Source organism: Danio rerio, chromosome 23 (genome assembly GCF_049306965.1).
Source record: "Danio rerio strain Tuebingen ecotype United States chromosome 23, GRCz12tu, whole genome shotgun sequence".
Taxonomy (NCBI): Eukaryota; Metazoa; Chordata; class Actinopteri; order Cypriniformes; family Danionidae; genus Danio; species Danio rerio.
Window position 1 is genome coordinate 47,718,331 of NC_133198.1, and position 19,416 is coordinate 47,737,746.

The 19,416-nt window shown below is 43.1% G+C and overlaps 1 protein-coding gene across 2 annotated transcripts in view; it reads left to right on the forward strand.

The window, feature by feature from the left end:
- Positions 1 to 18,156, forward strand: part of corin (corin, serine peptidase) — a 54,131-nt gene extending 35,975 nt beyond the window's left edge. The window contains exons 16-23 of one of the 2 annotated variants that reach the window (XR_012398826.1): positions 1,314 to 1,424; positions 1,698 to 1,820; positions 2,686 to 2,814; positions 6,527 to 6,576; positions 7,820 to 7,994; positions 11,141 to 11,412; positions 14,892 to 15,025; positions 15,182 to 18,156. Coding sequence is in view for 1 of the 2 variants with exons in the window: in XM_021470053.3 (XP_021325728.2) it covers positions 1,314 to 1,424; positions 1,698 to 1,815; positions 2,686 to 2,814; positions 6,527 to 6,576; positions 7,820 to 7,994; positions 11,141 to 11,412; positions 14,892 to 15,025; positions 15,182 to 15,364 (1,172 nt within the window). In the remaining variant the exon portion in view is untranslated. The remainder of the gene's footprint in view (positions 1 to 1,313; positions 1,425 to 1,697; positions 1,821 to 2,685; positions 2,815 to 6,526; positions 6,577 to 7,819; positions 7,995 to 11,140; positions 11,413 to 14,891; positions 15,026 to 15,181) is intronic. The other variant, XM_021470053.3, reaches the window with a different exon arrangement.
- The last annotated feature ends 1,260 nt before the right edge of the window (positions 18,157 to 19,416 follow it).

Below are 19,416 nucleotides of genomic sequence, written 5' to 3' on the forward strand. Positions count from 1 at the left end.
GTCTGTCTGTCTGTCTGTACATCTGTCTGTCTGTCTGTACGTCTGTCTGTCTGTCTGTACATCTGTCTGTCTGTCTGTACATCTGTCTGTCTGTCTGTCTGTCTCTCTGTCTCTCTGTCTGTCTGTCTGTCTGTCTGTCTCTCTGTACGCCTGTCTGTCTGTCTGTACGTCTGTCTGTACGTCTGTCTGTACGTCTGTCTGTCTGTACCTCTGTCGGTCTGTACATCTGTCTGTCTGTCTGTACCTCTGTCTGTACATCTGTCTGTCTGTCTGTACCTCTGTCTGTCTGTCTGTACGTCTGTCTGTCTGTACGTCTGTCTGTCTGTACGTCTGTCTGTCTCTCTGTCTGTCGTCTGTCTGTCTGTCTGTCTGTCTGTCTGTCTGTCTGTCTGTGTGTCTGTACGTCTGTCTGTACGTCTGTCTGTACGTCTGTCTGTACGTCTGTCTGTACATCTGTCTGTCTGTCTGTCTGTCTGTCTGTCTCTCTGTACGTCTGTCTGTCTGTACGTCTGTCTGTCTGTCTCTCTGTCTGTCTGTCACCTGTCTGTACGTCTGTCTGTACGTCTGTCTGTCTGTACGTGTGTCTGTCTGTACGTCTTTCTGTCTGTCTGTCTCTCTGTCTCTCTGTCTGTCTGTCTGTCTGTACGTCTGTCTGTCTGTCTGTCTGTCTGTCATCTGTCTGTACGTCTGTCTGTACGTCTGTCTGTCTGTCTGTCTGTCTGTCTGTCTGTACGTCTGTCTGTATGTCTGTCTGTCTGTACGTCTGTCTGTCTGCACGTCTGTCTGTCTGTCTGTCTGTCTGTCTGTCTGTATGTATGTATGTCTGTCTGTCTGTACGTCTGTCTGTCTGTACGTCTGTCTGTCTGTCTGTCTGTACGTCTGTCTGTCTGTTGTCTGTCTGTCTGTCTGTACGTCTGTCTGTCTGTCTGTCTGTCTGTCTGTCAATCTATCTGTCTGTGTGTGTGTGTTTGTGTGTGTATGTTCTAATGACTGTGTGTGTATGTCTGTGTGTGTTCACTCATGTGTTCATTTGTCTGTCTGTGTTTGAGTGTGTGTATGTTCATATGTCTGTGTGTGTTTGTGTATATGTCTGTGTGCGTTCACTCGTGTTTGTGTTTATATGTATGCTTGTGTGTATATGTCTTTCTCTATGTGTGTGTATGTGTATGTCTCTGTTTGTGTTTTCGCCCGTGTGTCTCTATGTCTGTGTGTGCATGTCTCTTTCGACGTCTGTGTGTGTGTTTGTGTTCACCCTCAAGTGTATGAGTGTCTCTGTGTGTGTGTGTGTTTTCACTCGTGTATGTGTGTTTCAGCGGCGTGCAGCAGTCATGAGCTGGAGTGTAATAATCATGAGTGTGTTCACCGTGCGCTGTGGTGTGACGGCAGGAGACACTGCTCCGACAGCTCAGACGAGTGGAACTGCGGTAAGAGACTCAGCCTGCTGATCTTTACATGTAAAAGCTGCAGAGCGTAACCTTTTCAGTTTAAAAATGACCCAAAACGATTAAGCAAACAGACTCCTCCTGCTCACTATTTCTGCTTGCTGTCAAAACTGTCAGCTGGAGGGGCGTGGTTAAGTATGTTAGCCCCGCCCAATACCTCAGACAGATCACAAGACCAAACTATTTTATTTTTCTTAATGACATGCACAGATACATTGTACAGTGTGAAGCAGTAATAGTGCTGTGTGTCTGCAGTGTCCCTGTCTGATGAGGGCTCGCTGCTGGTGTATAAGGCCGGCTTGGAGTATCATGTGTGTGCGGATGGATGGAGCCCAAACCACAGCAGCGTCACATGCACACAGATGGGTTTAGGGTAAGGTCAGTACACACACACACGCACACCAGACACACAGTTCAAATGTGCTGCGTCATCAGCATATTTATAACCTCTGAACGCTTAAGCAGATTGCAGCCAATAACTGACAGCCATCTAGTCATTCAGCGTAGTGATATGGAACAGTGATGTGGGCAAAACCTGCTGGAACTACTTTCTGTTTACTTTTTTAAATCAAGAGAACAAAACATGAGGGCATCACAGTGGCGCAGTGGGTAGCACGATCGCCTCACAGCAAGAAGGTTGCTGGTTCAAGCCTCAGCTGGGTCAGTTGACATTTCAGTGTGGAGTTTGCATGTTCTCCCTGTGTTCACATGGGTTTTTCCCGGTTTCTCCCAGTCCAAAGCTGGAGTTGAATTGGGTGAGCCAAATTGTCCGTAGTGCATGTGTGTGAATGAGTGTGTATGGGTGTTTCCCAGTGATGGGTTGCAGCTGGAAGGGCATCCGCTGCGTGAAACATGTGCTGGATAAGTTGGTGGTTCATTCTGCTGTGGCAAACCCAGATCAATAAGGGGACCTAGCTGAAAAGAATATCAATGAATGAGAACAAAACATGCAGCATAAATAATTACTGTAATAAATGCATTATATATTGTTTGTCCATGCTACATTAGTGTAAACACAGAACACATGATCAGCAATAGAACAGAAATGGAAATAACAGGAGGGCGTCATAACACACTCCTGTCCAGCTGATGGCGCTCATACACTCAAAAGAACTCTCTCCTGCACAAGCTATTTTCCAGTCAGTTGTTCAAACGTCTGGCATATGTGTGTGTTTCTCTCTCTTTCTCTCTCTATGTGTGTGTGTGTGTGTGTGTGTGTGTGTGTGTGTGTGTGTGTGTGTAGTTCTCCTCTCTCCACAGATGCAATGTTGGATGTATCTCCTGTTGTGAGACGCAAACGCTGGTTACATGTGGACCCAGACTGGAGTCCTGAGAACATGCTTCCTCTACAGGGCCTGCTGGAAAAACGAGGGTGAGTGTGTGTGCATGTATGTGTGTTGGGGTGGGTGTGAGACAATTTCCCCATGCAGGGCTAGCAAAACTTTGAAATCCCTGGTAGCCCTTCAGACAGGCACACACCCAAAATAATTTAAAGTGGCCCCAATAGAAAAGACACTATTTACTAAATAAAAGAAAATACATATATTTACAAAATAAAATAATAATAATATAGACATTCATTATAGGCTACATATTTTTTATTTTTTTTATATTTTTTTTAAATAACAAAATTTTGATTTAATAATAAAAAACAAAAAAATATATATACCTTTTATATATATATATATATATATATATATATATATATATATATATATATATATATAGTAGGTCTAACTAAATGTATATTATTTTATTTATTTGTTTATTTACTTATTTATTTAATTTATTTTATTCTATTCTATTTTATTTATTTTATTCTATTTAATTACATTTATTTAATTTATTTCATTTTAATTTAATTTATTTTTTTATTTTTTTATTATTATTATTTTTTTTTATATATATTTGGACTGTGGGGGAAACCGGAGCACACGGAGGAAACCCACGCCAACACAGGGAGAGCATGCAAACTCCTAACAGAAATGCCAACTGACCCAGCCGGGACTCGAACCAGTGACCCTCTTACTACAGACACTCTTTAGTTTTTGGTGACCCAAAATAAACTAAAGTGGCCCCAATAGAAAAGAAAAAATATATATATAGACCTTCATTATAGGCTACATATGTTTTTTTTTTTTTTTTTTTTTTGGAAAATAACAAAATTTTGATTGAATTTTTTTCATTTTTTAAAAAAATATTTAAAAAAAAAATCATGTGAAAACCTGGTTGGCCAAACTAAATTTTAAATTAAATTAAATTAAATTAAATTAAATTAAATTAAATTAAATTAAATTAAATTAAATTAAATTAAATTAAATTAGATTAAATTAAATTAAAATAAATGTTATTTTATTTTTTTTATTTTATTTTATTTTATTTTATTTTATTTTATTTTAATTTATTTTATTTTATTTTATTACAAAACCATAGAAATTCATTCATTTTCCTTTAGCTTAGTCCATTATTTATCAGGGTCGCCACAGTGGAATGAACCACTAACTATTTCAGCATATATTTTTCACAACGAATACCCTTCCAGCAACAACCCATACACACTCATTCACACACGCACCCACTTACGCACGCACACTCATACACACACACTCATACATTACGGTCAATTTAGGTCATCAATTCCCCTATAGTGCATGTGTTTGGACTGTGGGGGAAATCAGAGCACCTGGAGGAAATCCATGCCAACACGGGGAGAACATGCAAACTCCTAACAGAAATGACAACTGACCCCGCTGGGACTCGAACCAGTGACCTTCTTACTGTGAGGCGGCAGTGCTAACCACTGAGCCACCATGCCGCCACGATTGGCAGATAATAATAGCATATGTTAACAATTAAATTAATTCATGAATAAGTTTACTCATCATTAATGGGAGACTTGATGTTGTCGGGACCTGATCAATTTGTTGAAATTGGGGATGCAATAAATGTCAATTTTAGAAACATTTTAGCTGGTTGCGCAACCTCTCTATCTCTATTGGAGGTGTCAATTCAGTTCATCTTTATTTCCTTTGCACTTTTACAATGGAGATTGTGTCAAAGCAGCTTCATGTAGAAGATCATAGTGAATTGAAATAGTGTAGTTCAGTTTTCAGAGTTCAAGTTCAGTTTAGGTCAGTTTGTTTTAATATTCACTGCTGAGAGTCCAAACTCTGAAGAGCAAACCCATCTATGCGCAGCTCAACCATGTAAGCCAGTGGCCACAGTGGAGGAACAAACTTCACCAATTGGTGAAAGTGAAGAATAAAAGCCTCGGAAAAAAAACAGGCTCAGGTGACCACGACCATTTCTCCTCTGGCCAAACGCCTTGTGCAGAGCTGCAGTCTAGCCGCTGGAGGCTGGTCATCAGCGAAGACTCGTCTGTCCATGGTGTCTCACAGGAATCAGACACATGCTCTCCACTCCTCTATGACCACCAAAGCAGCTGCTACGGCCTGGTCCAAGATTGTGGAAACCCTTGGATCATCTCTTCACAGGTCTTAGATCACATTAGTGGCGCTATATAATCTCGGGGGGCCTCATGATGAGCATCTCCAGGTGGAAATAGAGATTAAATAGCGTAGCTGCTGTTCATAGTGTATATAAACGAGATGAAGAAACCTGTGTGGAGCACATTCATGTATCACACCGCTAAGTGATGCACTGAGTCAATGCTTTACTAAACAGATAGGTCTTTAATCTAGTGTTGAACTGAGAGAGTGTGTCTGAGCCTCGGACATCATCAGGAAGGCTATTCCAGAGTTTGGGAGCCATAAATGAGAAGGCTCGACCTCCTTTAGTAGACTTTGCTATTCTGGGTATTACCAGAAGCCCTGAGTTTTGAGATCTTAAAGAGCGAGTTGGATTGTAGCAAGACAGAAGGTTGGTTAGATAAACAGGAGCTCGATTATTTAAAGCTTTATAGGTAAAAAGTAAAATTTTATCATCAATACTTAACAGGCAGCCAGTGTAAGGAGGATAACATTGGGGTGATATGATCATATTTTCTAGACCTTGTAAGAACTCTGGCAGCTGCATTCTGTACAAGCTGAAGTTTGTTAATAGAGGATGCTGGGCAAACAGCATTACAGTAATCCAGCCTTGAAGACACAGGTGTCAGTATGGTTAAAAAAGCACTCTAGTGTTTACTGTAAATTACTATAGTATATGTTCATGTGGGTGTCTGACAGCTGAAAATAGATCTGGTAGCAGATATTACATCCTCTGTTACTCTTTACCTTGCACTTTTAACATTTATTATTATTTATTTAGGATATGAGTTTACACATTCTGACTCCAATGCCTGATTATTAAACTGTTAAAATGACTATAATTAAATTAAATATTTTTAAGTATAAAATGTAATGTGTTCTTTAAAGGAGTACACCTGCATCGTGATGATATTATATTGTCATTCTGGCATATTATAATGAGTAGCATACAATGCTCTTAAAATGACAATAATATTGTTTATCGCAATATATTTTAGTGCAATATCGTCATACAACAAAAAAAAAATGATATCGTGAGTCGTGACAGGCCTATTCACATGACTGATTTTTCAAATCAGCCAATCACTGTAGACGAGAAAAAAATAAACATATAAAGTAGTGGCTGCAGGTTGAAGGAAAATAGTGCAATAAAAGTACAAATACAGCAGTAAACATTCGCTCTGACCAGGGCCGGAGCAAGCTGAACTGCCGCTCTAGGCAGAGGACGATCACGCCGCCCTCAACCCCAATGTGAAAACAAAAAGACCGGTTATGAAAATGAAGTGAGGTGTCGCGGACCTCTATTCTGCCGCCCTATGCGCGGATTTGACTGAGGACACGCGGGTGCTGATGGAGGTGTCGCTGACGCCACCCTCTCTATTCTGTCGCCTACGCGCGAATATATCTGAGGACGCGGGTGGTGGCGGCCACCTAGGTCGCCTCTATGGATGCGCCGGCCCTGACTCTGAGTACTAAGTACTAAGTACAATTCCTGATTTAAGTCACTCAGTTACAGTAATTTGAGTATTTGGAATTGGTTACTGTACTTTTAATCTATCAGATGACACACTGATCCATATTATTTCCTGTCTACAGGCAGAGCTGTCAATCATACAAGAAGATCTCACTGCAGTGTACAAGAGACGGTGTGTATGACTGATGCACACACACACACTATAAATATTAACAGTAAATTTGTGGGTAAAACATGTGTTAAAGCTGCTCTGATGCTCTGAAGAGTTTGTATTTTCAAAATGTTAGCTGTTAGCTACAGAACTTTGATGCAGACCTATAAAAAAAGTCTGCAGATTTTTTTGTCTGGCTGTCTTATTTATGAAATATACTAGTGTCAATACTTAGTAGGGAGTTCAGAATACTCCATTTCACTTACTGTAGTTCTGTGTTATAGATTGGTATTATCCCTGTAGAAAAATCCAGCTTAAACCAGCCTAGGCTGGTTGGCTGGTTTTAGCTGGTCGACCAGGCTGGTTTTAGAGGGGTTTTGGCCATTTCCAGGCTGGTTTCCAGCCATTTCCAGTCTGGTCTTAGCTGGTCAGGCTGGAAACTGACCAGCTAAATCCAGCTAAAGCCAGCTTGACCAGCCTGGTATAAGCTGGACATAGCTGGTTTTGGCTGGGCTCCCAGTCTGGCTAGGCTGGTCAAGCTGGTTTTAGCTGGTCATCTCCCAGCCTGACCAGCTAAGACCAGGCTGGAAATGGCTGGAAACCAGCCTGGAAATGGCCAAAACCCATCTAAAACCAGCCTGGTTGACGAGCTAAAACCAGCCAACCAGCCAAGGCTGGTTTAAGCTGGATTTTTCAGTAGGGATGCTAATTGTGAATATACGTGCATGCACGTCCTTTTTACAGGTGACTGAAATTCTTTAGCCCTTGTGTATTGGTTAAATTGACTCCCCTTTGGTTATGTTTGTGGCTGTTTTTGCCCCATTACCTTCCATTGTAACCACGTGCCAGCAACAATCAAGAATGCATGATTATCTGCTGTCATGACTTTGCAATCAATGAATGTTATTATAATGGAAGTCAATGGGGCAAAAACAGCCCCCAACATAACCAAAGGGGAGCAAATTCGCTCAAATTAAAAATATAACTTTTCTAAATAATTTTCTCAAAATATGTGTCAAAATCTGATTTGCCATCAAATATTATTCCATTTGCTGAAACAGAGAAAGTTGTGGCCAAATTAAGACTCAAAATCAGCCCAGAGTGGATGAAAACGACCCAACAGCACACAAGGGTTACCATCATGTATCTGAAATACATGCATCATAAACGCTGCCCATCCCTACACACACACACACACATACACACATGCTCATCTGCTGGCCATGAGGTTTATTCTTCCTCTGTTTACCACTGTGTGCTTTAGAGTGTGGCCGTCGCCCTGCTGCCCGGTTGGTGAAGAGAATTCTGGGAGGCCGAACAAGCCGTCCGGGTCGCTGGCCATGGCAGTGCTCTCTGCAGAGCGACCCGAGCGGACACATCTGCGGCTGCGTCCTCATCGGGAACAAGTGGGCACTTACTGTAGCTCACTGCTTTGAGGGGTGAGACGCGCACACACACGTTAGCACTTCAATATGTTCCCTCTGCTGCCGTGCTTGCCGCTACTGCGGTGGTAGTAAGTGCACTTGCAGGTTTTGACCACTGGAAGGCGCTTGAACCATAGATTTCCAGCTTTGCCTTTTCACAATACTAGATAGGATGGTTGTGTGCACCTTATGTGATGTCATGTGTTCAATTAAAATATAATTTTGTTTAATTGTTTTGGTTTTGTTAGTAATAAACATGCTTTTACACTATATGTTTTAGGAAAGATACAATACATGGTGAGAAGCTTAGACCTAGGCTGCAAAAAATAAGCAAAGATAAGAACCAAGTTCTTTAGCCTTTATAGTGTTCTATTAAATTGCATTGGGGTGAAAACAATGTTAAATTTCTAAATCCTTTAGTTTTATTGAGAATAGGAAAAAAATTCCTAACATTTTTAAGAAAGGTGACCGGAGGGTGTGCTTCAACTATAGGGGGATCACACTCCTCAGCCTCCTTGGGAAGTCCATGCCAGGGTACTTGAGAGGAGTATCCGGCCGATGGTTGAACCTTGGAGTCAGGAGTAACAATTCGGTTTTCGTCCAGGTTATGGTACACTGGACCAGCTCTATACCCTCAACTGGGTGCTCGAGGGTTCACGAGAGTATTCCCAACCAGTCCACATGTGCTTTGTGGACTTGGAGAAGGCATTCGATCGTGTCACTCGTGGCATTCTGTGGAGGATGCTCGGGGAGTATGGGGTCAGAGGCGATCTCTTGAGGGCCGTCTGATCCCTGTATGAACAGAGTAGGAGTCTGGTTTGCATTGCCGGCAATAAGTCAAACTTGTTTCCAGTGCATGTTGGGCTCCGGCAGGGCTGCCCCTTGTCACCAATTCTGTTCATAATTTTTATGGACAAAATTTCAAAGCGCAGTCTTGGGCTGGAGGGGGTCTGGCTCGGGGAACACAGGATCTCATCTCTGTTATTGGCAGACGATGTTGTTCTGTTGGCTTCATCTAACATGGACCTTCAGCATGCACTGGGGCGGTTTGCTGCAGAGTGTGATGCGGCTGTGATGAGAATCAGCACCTCAAAGTCTGAGACCATGGTGCTCCACCGGAAAAAGGTGGTTTGCCATCTCCAGGTTGGAGGAAAGTCCTTACCCCAGGTGGAGGAGTTTAAGTATCTCGGGGTTTCGTTCACGAGTGAGGGAAGGATGGAACGTGAGATTGACAGGCGGATTGGTGCAGCGGCAGCAGTAATGCGGTCGATGTATTGGTCCATTGTGGTAAAGGAGGAGCTGAGCCGAAAGGTCTACTGGTCAATCTACATTCCTACTCTCACCTATGCTCATGAGCTTTGGGTCATGACTGAAAGTACAAGATCTCGGATACAAGCGGCAGAAATGAGTTTCCTTCACAGGGTGGCAGGGTGCACCTTTATAGATATGATGAGGAGCTCTGACACCCGAGAGGTTGTCAGAGTTCTACTCCGGGCCATAAGAGAGAAAAGGTAGCTGAGGTGGCTCAGGCTACAGATCTGAGCGGGACTACATTTTGAATCCCGCTCCTGCCCGCACCCGCCAGGTTTTAGCCCGAACCCGACCGCTCCCGCTTATATTAAGAATTTATTGTCCCGCTGCCCGACCCGCCAAGTTTTCTGGCCGCCGCGCCCGATCCCGCTAAAGAGCGGGGGGAGAACAACAACGAAAATCACCCAGCTATACAGTCCAGACAGCCAAGCTGTCTGTATAAACACACACACACACAGACAAATCTCTCTCTCTCTCTCATACGCGCGCGCACACTAACACACACACAAGCACCAAGCAGACACACAGGCATTTGCTGTTATATTAACTCAAAGGCTTGTAATACCATGTATCAAGTACCAATGTAATACCAAAAGGTTTTAAATAAAGGTATATAAATACTGAGTCGCGCCAGCTCCGGCCGCAGCGCACATTACTCTCGGGCCGATTCCGGCGCGGATGCAGCAGCGTCGGCTCGCTTACGACCGCCGCATCTGGCCCGATTGAATCGGGCCGGAATCGGGCAGTGAGTCCACAAGCATCCGGAGTCCGGCAGCCGGAGCCGGGCTGAGTGGTAAGTCTCCGGCAGGCAAGAATCTAGACGGAACTGGCCCGAGTGTATTTTGCTATCTGGGAAATCTCTCTCTCTCTCTCTCACATAACAATATCCGCGATATTGCTAGACAGCCCGCTCCCGTCCCAAATTAAACCCGTTACCGACCGCTCCCGCGATTTATTCGGAAATTCATTCCCGCACGCAGAAATCTGGTCGGGTCCTGCGGCGCCCGCGGGACAGCCGCGGGAATGCAGACCTCTAGCTCGGGCATCTGTTTCGAATGCCTCTTGGTTGTCTATCTACGGTGGTGTTCCAGGCATGAAGGAGGCCTCGGGGAAGACCCAGGACACACTGGAGTGACTATGTTTCTCGGCTGGCCTGGGAAAGCCTTGGGATTGCCCTTAGAGGAGCTGAAGGAAGTGTCTGGGGAGAGGGAAGGCTGTATCCGCTGTATACAGTTGAAGTCAGAATTATTCGGCCTCCTGTGAATTGTTTTTTCCTTTTAAAATATTTCCCGAATGATGTTTATCAGATTCAGGAATTTTTCACAGTATGTCTGATAATATTTTTTCTTCAGGAGAAAGTCTTATGTTTTATTTTGGCTGGAATAAAAGCAGTTTTTATTAGTTTTAAAGCCATTTTAAGGTCAATATTATTAGCCCCCTTAAGCAATATTTCTGTTGGATTGTCCACAGAACAAACCACTGTTATACAATGACTTGCCTAATTACCCCAACTTTACCCTAATTACCCTAGTGAAGCCTTTAAATGTCACTTTAAGCTGAATAGAAGTGTCTTGAAGAATATCTAGTCTAATATTATTTACTGTCATTATGGCGAAGATAAAATAAATCAGTTATTAGAGATGAGTTATTAACACTATTATGTTTAGAAATGTGTTGAGGAAATCTGCTCTCCATTAAACTGAAATTGGGGGAAATAATGTACGGGGGCGAATAATTCTGACTTCAACTGTATATAATATTGTAGATCTGCTTTGAACCAGTCTGTGCGCTAACAAGCACTTCATAAGTAAATGTAAGTGTTTTAAGAGTGTGTTTTTCCCCGTATGCAGGCGTGAGAGTGCTGATGTGTGGAAGGTGGTTCTGGGCATAAATAATCTGGATCATCCGTCTCCATACATGCAAACGCGGCGAGTCAAGAGCATCATCGTTCACTCGCGCTACAATCGTGCGGTGGTGGATTATGACATCAGTGTGCTGGAACTGGAGTCTGAGGTGCTGGTGACCAGTTACGTGCGACCTGTGTGTTTGCCGCGGCACGGTCAGCTGCCAAAACCTGACAAATACTGCCACATCACAGGCTGGGGACATGTGGGAAACCGCAGTGAGTGACACAACACTGAAGCAAATTCTGTTTGTTTGTTGAAGTTAGTTATTAATAGAGAGTGTTAAATAAGTACCGAATCTTTTTATCTGAGCACAAGGTGACAGGCACTTTTTTTTCTTTAATAACTGTTTTAGGTAATTCTACAGTGAGTCTGTGGTGTCAGTAGTGAGCCTTTGACATCAGTAGTGAGTCTGTGGTGTCAGTAGTGAGCCTATAGTGAGTCTGTGGTGTCAGTAGTGAGTCTGTAGTTTGTCCATTGTGAGTCTGTGGTGTCTGTAGTGAGCCTTTGACATCAGTAGTGAGTCTGTGGTGTCAGTAGTGAGTCTATAGTGAGTCTGTGGTGTCCGAAGTAATTCTTTAGTTAGTCTATCGTAGATCTGCTATGTCAGTAGCGTGTTTGTAGTGAGCCTTTGACATCAGTAGTGAGTCTGTGGTGTCAGTAGTGAGTCTATAGTGAGTCTGTGGTGTCTGAACTGAGTCTGTAGTTAGTCTATCCTGAGTCTGTAGTGAGTTTGTAGGGTCCGAAGTGAGTCTGTAGTTAGTCCATCCTGAGTCTTTGGTGTCAGTAGTGAGTATTTAGGGAGTCTGTGGTGTCTGTAGTGAGTCTTTGGCATCAGTAGTGAGTCTGTGGTGTCTGTAGTGAGCCTTTGACATAAGTATTGAGTCTGTGGTGTCAGTAGTGAGTCTGTGGTGTCCAAAGTGAGTCTGTAGTTAGTCTATCGTGAGTCTGTGGTGTCAGTATCGAGTTTGTAGTGAGCCTTTGACATCCGTATTGAGTCTGTGGTGTCAGTAGTGAGTCTATAGTGAGTCTGTGGTGTCAGTAGTGAGTCTGTAGTTAGTCTGTTGTGAGTCTGTGATGTCAGTAGCGAGTCTGTAGTGAGCCTTAGACATCAGTATTGAGTCTGTGGTGTCTGTAGTTAGTCTATCGTGGATCTGTTGTGTCACTAGCGAGTCTTTAGTGAGCCTTTGACATCAGTATTGAGTCTGTGGTGTCAGTAGTGAGTCTGTGGTGTCAGTAGTGAGTCTGTAGTTAGTCTATCGTGAGTCTGTGGTGTCAGTATTGAGTTTGTAGTGAGCCTTTGACATTTGTATTGAGTCTGTGGTGTCTGAAATGAGTCTGTAGTTAGTCTGTTGTGAGTCTGTGATGTCAGTAGCGAGTCTGTAGTGAGCCTTTGACATCAGTATTGAGTCTGTGGTGTCTGTAGTTAATCTATCGTGGATCTGTTGTGTCACTAGCGAGTCTTTAGTGAGCCTTTGACATCAGTATTGAGTCTGTGGTGTCAGTAGTGAGTCTGTGGTGTCAGTAGTGAGTCTGTAGTTAGTCTATCGTGAGTCTGTGGTGTCAGTATCGAGTTTGTAGTGAGCCTTTGACATCCGTATTGAGTCTGTGGTGTCAGTAGTGAGTCTATAGTGAGTCTGTGGTGTCAGTAGTGAGTCTGTAGTTAGTCTGTTGTGAGTCTGTGGTGTCAGTAGTGAGTCTGTAGTGAGCCTTTGACATCAGTATTGAGTCTGTGGTGTCTGTAGTTAATCTATCGTGGATCTGTTGTGTCACTAGCGAGTCTGTAGTGAGCCTTTGACATCAGTATTGAGTATGTGGTGTCAGTAGTGAGTCTGTGGTGTCAGTAGTGAGTCTGTAGTTAGTCTATCGTGAGTCTGTGGTGTCAGTATCGAGTTTGTAGTGAGCCTTTGACATCCGTATTCAGTCTGTGGTGTCTGATTTGAGTCTGTAGTTAGTCTGTCGTGAGTCTGTGATGTCAGTAGTGAGTCTGTAGTGAGCCTTTGACATCAGTATTGAGTCTGTGGTGTCAGTATTGAGTCTGTGGTGTCTGTAGTTAATCTAACGTGGATCTGTTGCGTCACTAGCGAGTCTGTAGTGAACCTTTGACATCAGTATTGAGTCTGTGGTGTCAGTAGTGAGTCTGTGGTGTCAGTAGTGAGTTTATAGTGAGTCTTTGGTGTCAGTAGTGAGTCTGTGGTGTCAGTAGTGAGTCTGTGGTGTCAGTAGTGAGTTTATAGTGAGTCTTTGGTGTCAGTAGTGAGTCTGTGGTGTCAGTAGTGAGTTTATAGTGAGTCTTTGGTGTCAGTATTGAGTCTGTAGTGTCAGTATTAAGTCTGTGGTGTCTGTAGTTAATCTAACGTGGATCTGTTGCGTCACTAGCGAGTCTGTAGTGAGCCTTTGACATCAGTATTGTGTCTGTGGTGTCAGTAGTGAGTTTATAGTGAGTCTGTGGTGTCAGTAGTGAGTCTGTAGTTAGTCTGTTGTGAGTCTGTGATGTCAGTAGCGAGTCTGTAGTGAGCCTTTGACATCAGTATTGAGTCTGTGGTGTCTGTAGTTAATCTATCGTGGATCTGTTGTGTCACTAGCGAGTCTGTAGTGAGCCTTTGACATCAGTATTGAGTCTGTGGTGTCAGTAGTGAGTCTGTAGTTAGTCTATCGTGAGTCTGTGGTGTCAGTATCGAGTTTGTAGTGAGCCTTTGACATCCGTATTGAGTCTTTGGTGTCTGAAATGAGTCTGTCGTGAGTCTGTGATGTCAGTAGTGAGTCTGTAGTTAGTCTGTCATGAGTCTGTGATGTCAGTAGAGAGTCTGTAGTTAGTCCGTCATGAGTCTGTGATGTCAGTAGTGAGTCTGTAGTGAGCCTTTGACATCAGTATTGAGTCTGTGGTGTCATTAATGAGTCTTATGAGTCTGAGTTGTTAGCGTGTTTGTAATGAGCCTTTGACATCAGTAGTGAGTCTGTGGTGTCAGTAGTGAGTCTATAGTGAGTCTGTGGTGTCTGTAGTTAGTCTATCCTGAGTCTGTGGTGTCAGTAAAGAGTCTGTAGTGAGTTTGTAGGGTCCGAAGTGAGTCTGTACTTAGTCCATCTTGAGTCTTCGATGTCAGTAGTGAGTATTTAGGGAGTCTGTGGTGTCTGTAGTGAGTCTTTGACATCAGTAGTGAGTCTGTGGTGTCTGTAGTGAGCCTTTGACATCAGTACTGAGTCTGTGGTGTCCGTAGTGAGTCTGTGGTGTCCGAAGTGAGTCTGTAGTTAGTCTATCGTGAGTCTTGGGTGTCAGTAGCAAGTCTGTGGTGTCCGAAGTGAGCCTGTACTTAGTCTAGTGTGATTCTTTGGTGTCCAAAGTAAGTCTGTAGTTAGTCTATTGTGAGTTTCTGGTGTCAGTAGCGAGTCTGTAGTGAGCCTTTGACATCAGTATTGAGTCTGTGGGGTGAGTAGTGAGTCTGTGGTGTCTGAAGTGAGTCTGTAGTTAGTCTGTCGTGAGTCTGTGATGTCAGTAGCGAGTCTGTATTGAGCCTTTAACATCAGTATTGAGTCTGTGGTGACAGTAGTGAGTATATAGTGAGTCTGTAGTGAGCCTTTGACATCAGAATTGAGTCTGTGATGTTAGTAGTGAGTCTATAGTGAGTTTGTGGTATATGAATGTTAGTCTCTAGTCCGTTAGTAGTGACTGTGGTTCCTGTGTTCTCTTGTCCTGCAGTGCCGTTTAAGCTCCAGGAGGGAGAGGTGCGGATCATCTCTGTTTCTCAGTGTCAGTCTTACTTTGACATGAAGACCATCACCTCTCGCATGCTCTGTGCTGGATACGAGGCCGGAACCATCGACTCCTGTATGGTGAGTGAGGCTGTGTGTGTGTGCGCATATTCATGTAGAATCATAAGTCTGTTTGTTCATGTGGCATCATGAGTAGGCATGGATAACCTTGAAACTGGTTATTGTCCCATACTTAATCATGAATGTGCATGTGTTTGTCTGTTCATATGTGTTCAGGGTGACAGTGGCGGTCCGCTGGTCTGCGAGGAGGACGATGGACACTGGTCTCTGTATGGTTTGACCTCCTGGGGCTCCGTGTGTTTCTCTAAGGTCCTGGGCCCTGGTGTCTACGCCAATGTGACGCACTTCACTGAGTGGATTGAGAGACAGATTTACCTGCGTACATTTAACCTGCTGTAGGTAAAAAAAAACACACACAGACACACGGATTGAGACGGACTCGGGACGACACGTCTGTGAACCGCTACACTGATCATTCCAGGCAGACTCAACAGTATGTGAGTGTGATGTCTTATGGAGACATTATTTTGGACCCCATTAGGAAAATGGTATGTGTGTAAGTGGGAGTGTGTGTGTGATTGAGAGAGATTCCTAGTATTAACTACACTATGGAGATCATATATAAGGGTACCCCTCAAGTATAGTAATACCAGTCATTTTTAACCTTATAAGGACACTATTTTTGGTCCCCATGAGGAAAACTGTATGTGTGGGGGTGGAAATGTGTGTATGATTGAGTGTGTGTTCCCAGTGTTAACTCCATTATAAAGATCATATATGGGGACCTCCTCAAATATAGTAATACCAGTCATTTTTGACCTTATGGGGACATTGTTGTGGTCCCCATAAGGAAAACAGTATGTGTGTGAGTGTGAATGTGTGTATGATCATGGGTGTGTGTGTGTGTGTGTGTCTTTGTGTGTGTGTGCACCAGGTGTTAACCACATATCATATTTGGGGACCCCCTCAATTATAGTAATACCTCTCATATTTAACCTTATGGGGACGTTATTTTGGTCTCCATGATGAAAACGGTATGTGTGTGAGTGGGATTGTGTGTATGATTGCGAGCGAGTGTGTGTGTTTCCAGTATAACTCTATTATAAAGATCATATATGGTGACTCCCTGAAATATAGTAATACCAGTCATTTTTGACCTTATGGGGACATTATTTTGGTCCCCATAAGGAAAACAGTATGTGTGTAAGTGAGAACGTGTGTATAATTAATAGAGAGTGTGTGTGTGTGTCTGTGTGTGCACCCATTAATAACTATATTATAGAGGTCATATATGGGGACCCCCTCAAGTATAGTAATACCAGTCTTTCTTAACCTTATGGGGATATTGTTGTGGTCCCCATAAGGAAAACGGTATGTGTTTGATTGTGAATGTGTGTATGATTGAGGGTGTGTGTGTGTGTGTGAGCACCAGGTGTTAACCACATATATCGATCATATATGGGGACCCCCTCAAGTATAGTAATACCAGTCATTTGTAATCTTATGGGGACATTGTTGTGGTCCCCATAAGGAAAACGGTGTGTGTGAATGTGTGTATGATTGAGGGTGTGTGTGTGAGCACCAGGTGTTAACCACATATAGCGATCATATGTAGGGACCCCCTCATGTATAGTAATACCTGTCATGTTTAACTTTATGGGGACATTATTTTGGTCCCCATGATGAAAACAGTATGTGTGTGAGTGTGAGTGGGAACGTGTGTATGATTGCGAGCGAGTATGTGTGTTCCCAGTATTAACTCCATTATGGAGATCATATATGGGGAGTGCCTTCAAATATAGTGATACCAGTCATTTTTAACCTTGTGGGGACATTATTGTGGTCTCCATGAAGAAAACGGTATGTGTGTGAGTGGAAATGTGTGTATGACTAAGAGAGAGTGAGGTTTGTGAAAGGTTGTTGAGGACAGTGTACAGTCTTTACACTACAAACATCATTACAGCTATGAAACATGAAACCCAGTGTGTGTGTGTGTGTGAGAGTGTGGCTAAGAGTGAGAGTGTGTGTAGCAGCTCTAGAGGGCGATGGTGTTTCCTTTCTTAAAGCCGGTGTTTTAAAGTTCCTTCTATAAACATGTGGACAGTTAAACTAGCCTGTTGAGTGTGTCTGCGCTACAGCTTTGGCACTATAGATACTTGAACACACACTCCAGTCACATTCTGTACTGTGTTTGACAGCGCACACACACACACACACACACAATTAGCTTCTGTAGTGTGAAGTGTGTTCGCATTCAGACCTGCAGGATTCACAGAGATCGGATCCTTCATATGCTTTATTATAAACACTACAGACAGTCATGTGTGTGTGTGTGTGTGTGTGTGTGTGTGTGTGTGTGCAGGGGCGGACTGGGACAAAAATTCAGCCCTGGCACTGTTGCCACACCAGCTCACATTACCACACCGACACAGCCCCACCCAAGGACACGCACATTAACTATTTATTTTGGTGTAAAGATGGTGAAATAATATGACATTCTTGCCAGATTTTGATTATGTCCGGGTAACCTTGGATTGGGTCGGCCCATCTTGAAACCAGTTGGCAGTTGCCGATTGGGCCAAATGATAAACATTTATTATTAATATTTTTATTATCATCATCATAATATCACATCTAGCAAGAGATAAAAGCTGTCTGCACTTAAAAACAATACATACTAAAAAAAAAAAAAAAAAAACTGACCGGCCCACATTTAAAAATTCGTCCGGCCCTTCTGGCATTTGCCAGAATTGCCAGATGGCCAGTCCGCCCCTGTGTGTGTGTGTGTGTGTGTGTGTGTATGTGTAAGCTACAGCTGTGAAACAGCCTTCAGTTTTTCACCTCTGGTCAAAGGGCTCCTGCTGCTCATGTTAGTTTCCTCTGCTGCTATCGGTCGGTTCTGTAAGTGGGCGGGACCTTCGAAACCTCTCAACCAATGATATTTCAGTGTTGTTTCAGACGGGCAGTGTGTGTGTTTTAGAGATGTTCTCTTCACGTTAGTGTTTCATATGACTGTGCTTCTGCCGCTCAGCGCAACATTCCGTCTGTTTTGCTTTTTTAAGAACTATTTTTCTACTGATTTTGTGCACATGAAGCAGTAAACTCTGATGTACTATGTTTTTAATGCTGTAAAAATGCTCTGTACAGTTTACATTTGTGTAAAAATGTGCATTAAAGATTTCTATCCATCACCTTGTTTATCCGGTCTGACTATGGTGATCCAGCTTTATCCTGAGCAAGTAAACTAGTTTCATTTCTTAGTGTTTGGGATATTTTATATGTTCTATTTATTATTCAATTCATATTTAAAGAGCTCCTGTTATGCATTATACATGTTCATATTTTGGTCTCCAACAATAAATTGATCTGCGTGCAAGGTCAAAAAACACTTTCATGGTCTTAAAATATGCGTTTATTTTTACCTGATTATCCCAGCGACTCCTGTATGATTTGTTTAGCGATTCATTTGTTCCCAAAACCCTCCTTACCGTACGTTCACACCGAAAGCGGCGAGAGCGTCCAAGGTCGCTCTGGCCGCCCTGGCGACAACGCTGTCTGCCTTCAGCTCCGGCGGCGAGAGCGTCAAAACTCGCTACATTGATCTCGTATTTAAAGGAGCCGTTGCAGCAAATCAGTTACATTCCTGCATAAAACATGTTTCTAGCGTGAAAATGTTGAGCACTTCTTATCATATTCATACAACAATGGAAGATCAAGTTGCGTGTGGTGTGGCTTTGCTCTATTTATCAAGTATGTGTCCATATGTCTGAAATATCCTGAAGCAGCAGTACTGTTTTGTACTGTCACATCGCATGAGATTCCCGCTTTTTAAAGATAAATTTATATAACATGAATGAACATCAGTAGGTTATTTAATGCATGTTCCTGTAGGAAAACATTGTAAATAATTGGAAATCCGGTGACCGCAATCATCAAACCCTTGGGAACAACTATGGTCGGAACCAAAGTTCACAGCTCTGTGTTCTCTGAACTGCTATCAAGCGGTGGACGTCTTTATTCTGATTGCTTGCCGCCAAACCGCGTCATAGCTCATTACTATAAAGTTGACTTCATTTCAACTCTCCTCGACGCGCACGCCGGCGAAGACACGCCGCTCTGCTCCTCGCCGCTTATTGCTGCTGGCTCTCATTGAAAATGAATGACTTCCGGCTACTTTGACGCTCTCGCCGCTTTCGGTGTGAACATATAGTTAGTGTGAAGCTAATCTGCGCTGATTGGTCAGATGACCCATGCTGCGTCCGAAACCGCGTACTTCCATACTATACAGTACGCTAAAATCAGCATGCGAGCCGAGTAGTATGTCTGAATTCATAGAATTCGAAAATAAGAATGCGAGAAGTACCCGGATGACTTACTACTTCCTGCGACATTCTGAAGTGCGCATTCCATGCACACTGTGCTATCCCATGATGCCCCGCGAGATAATTCAT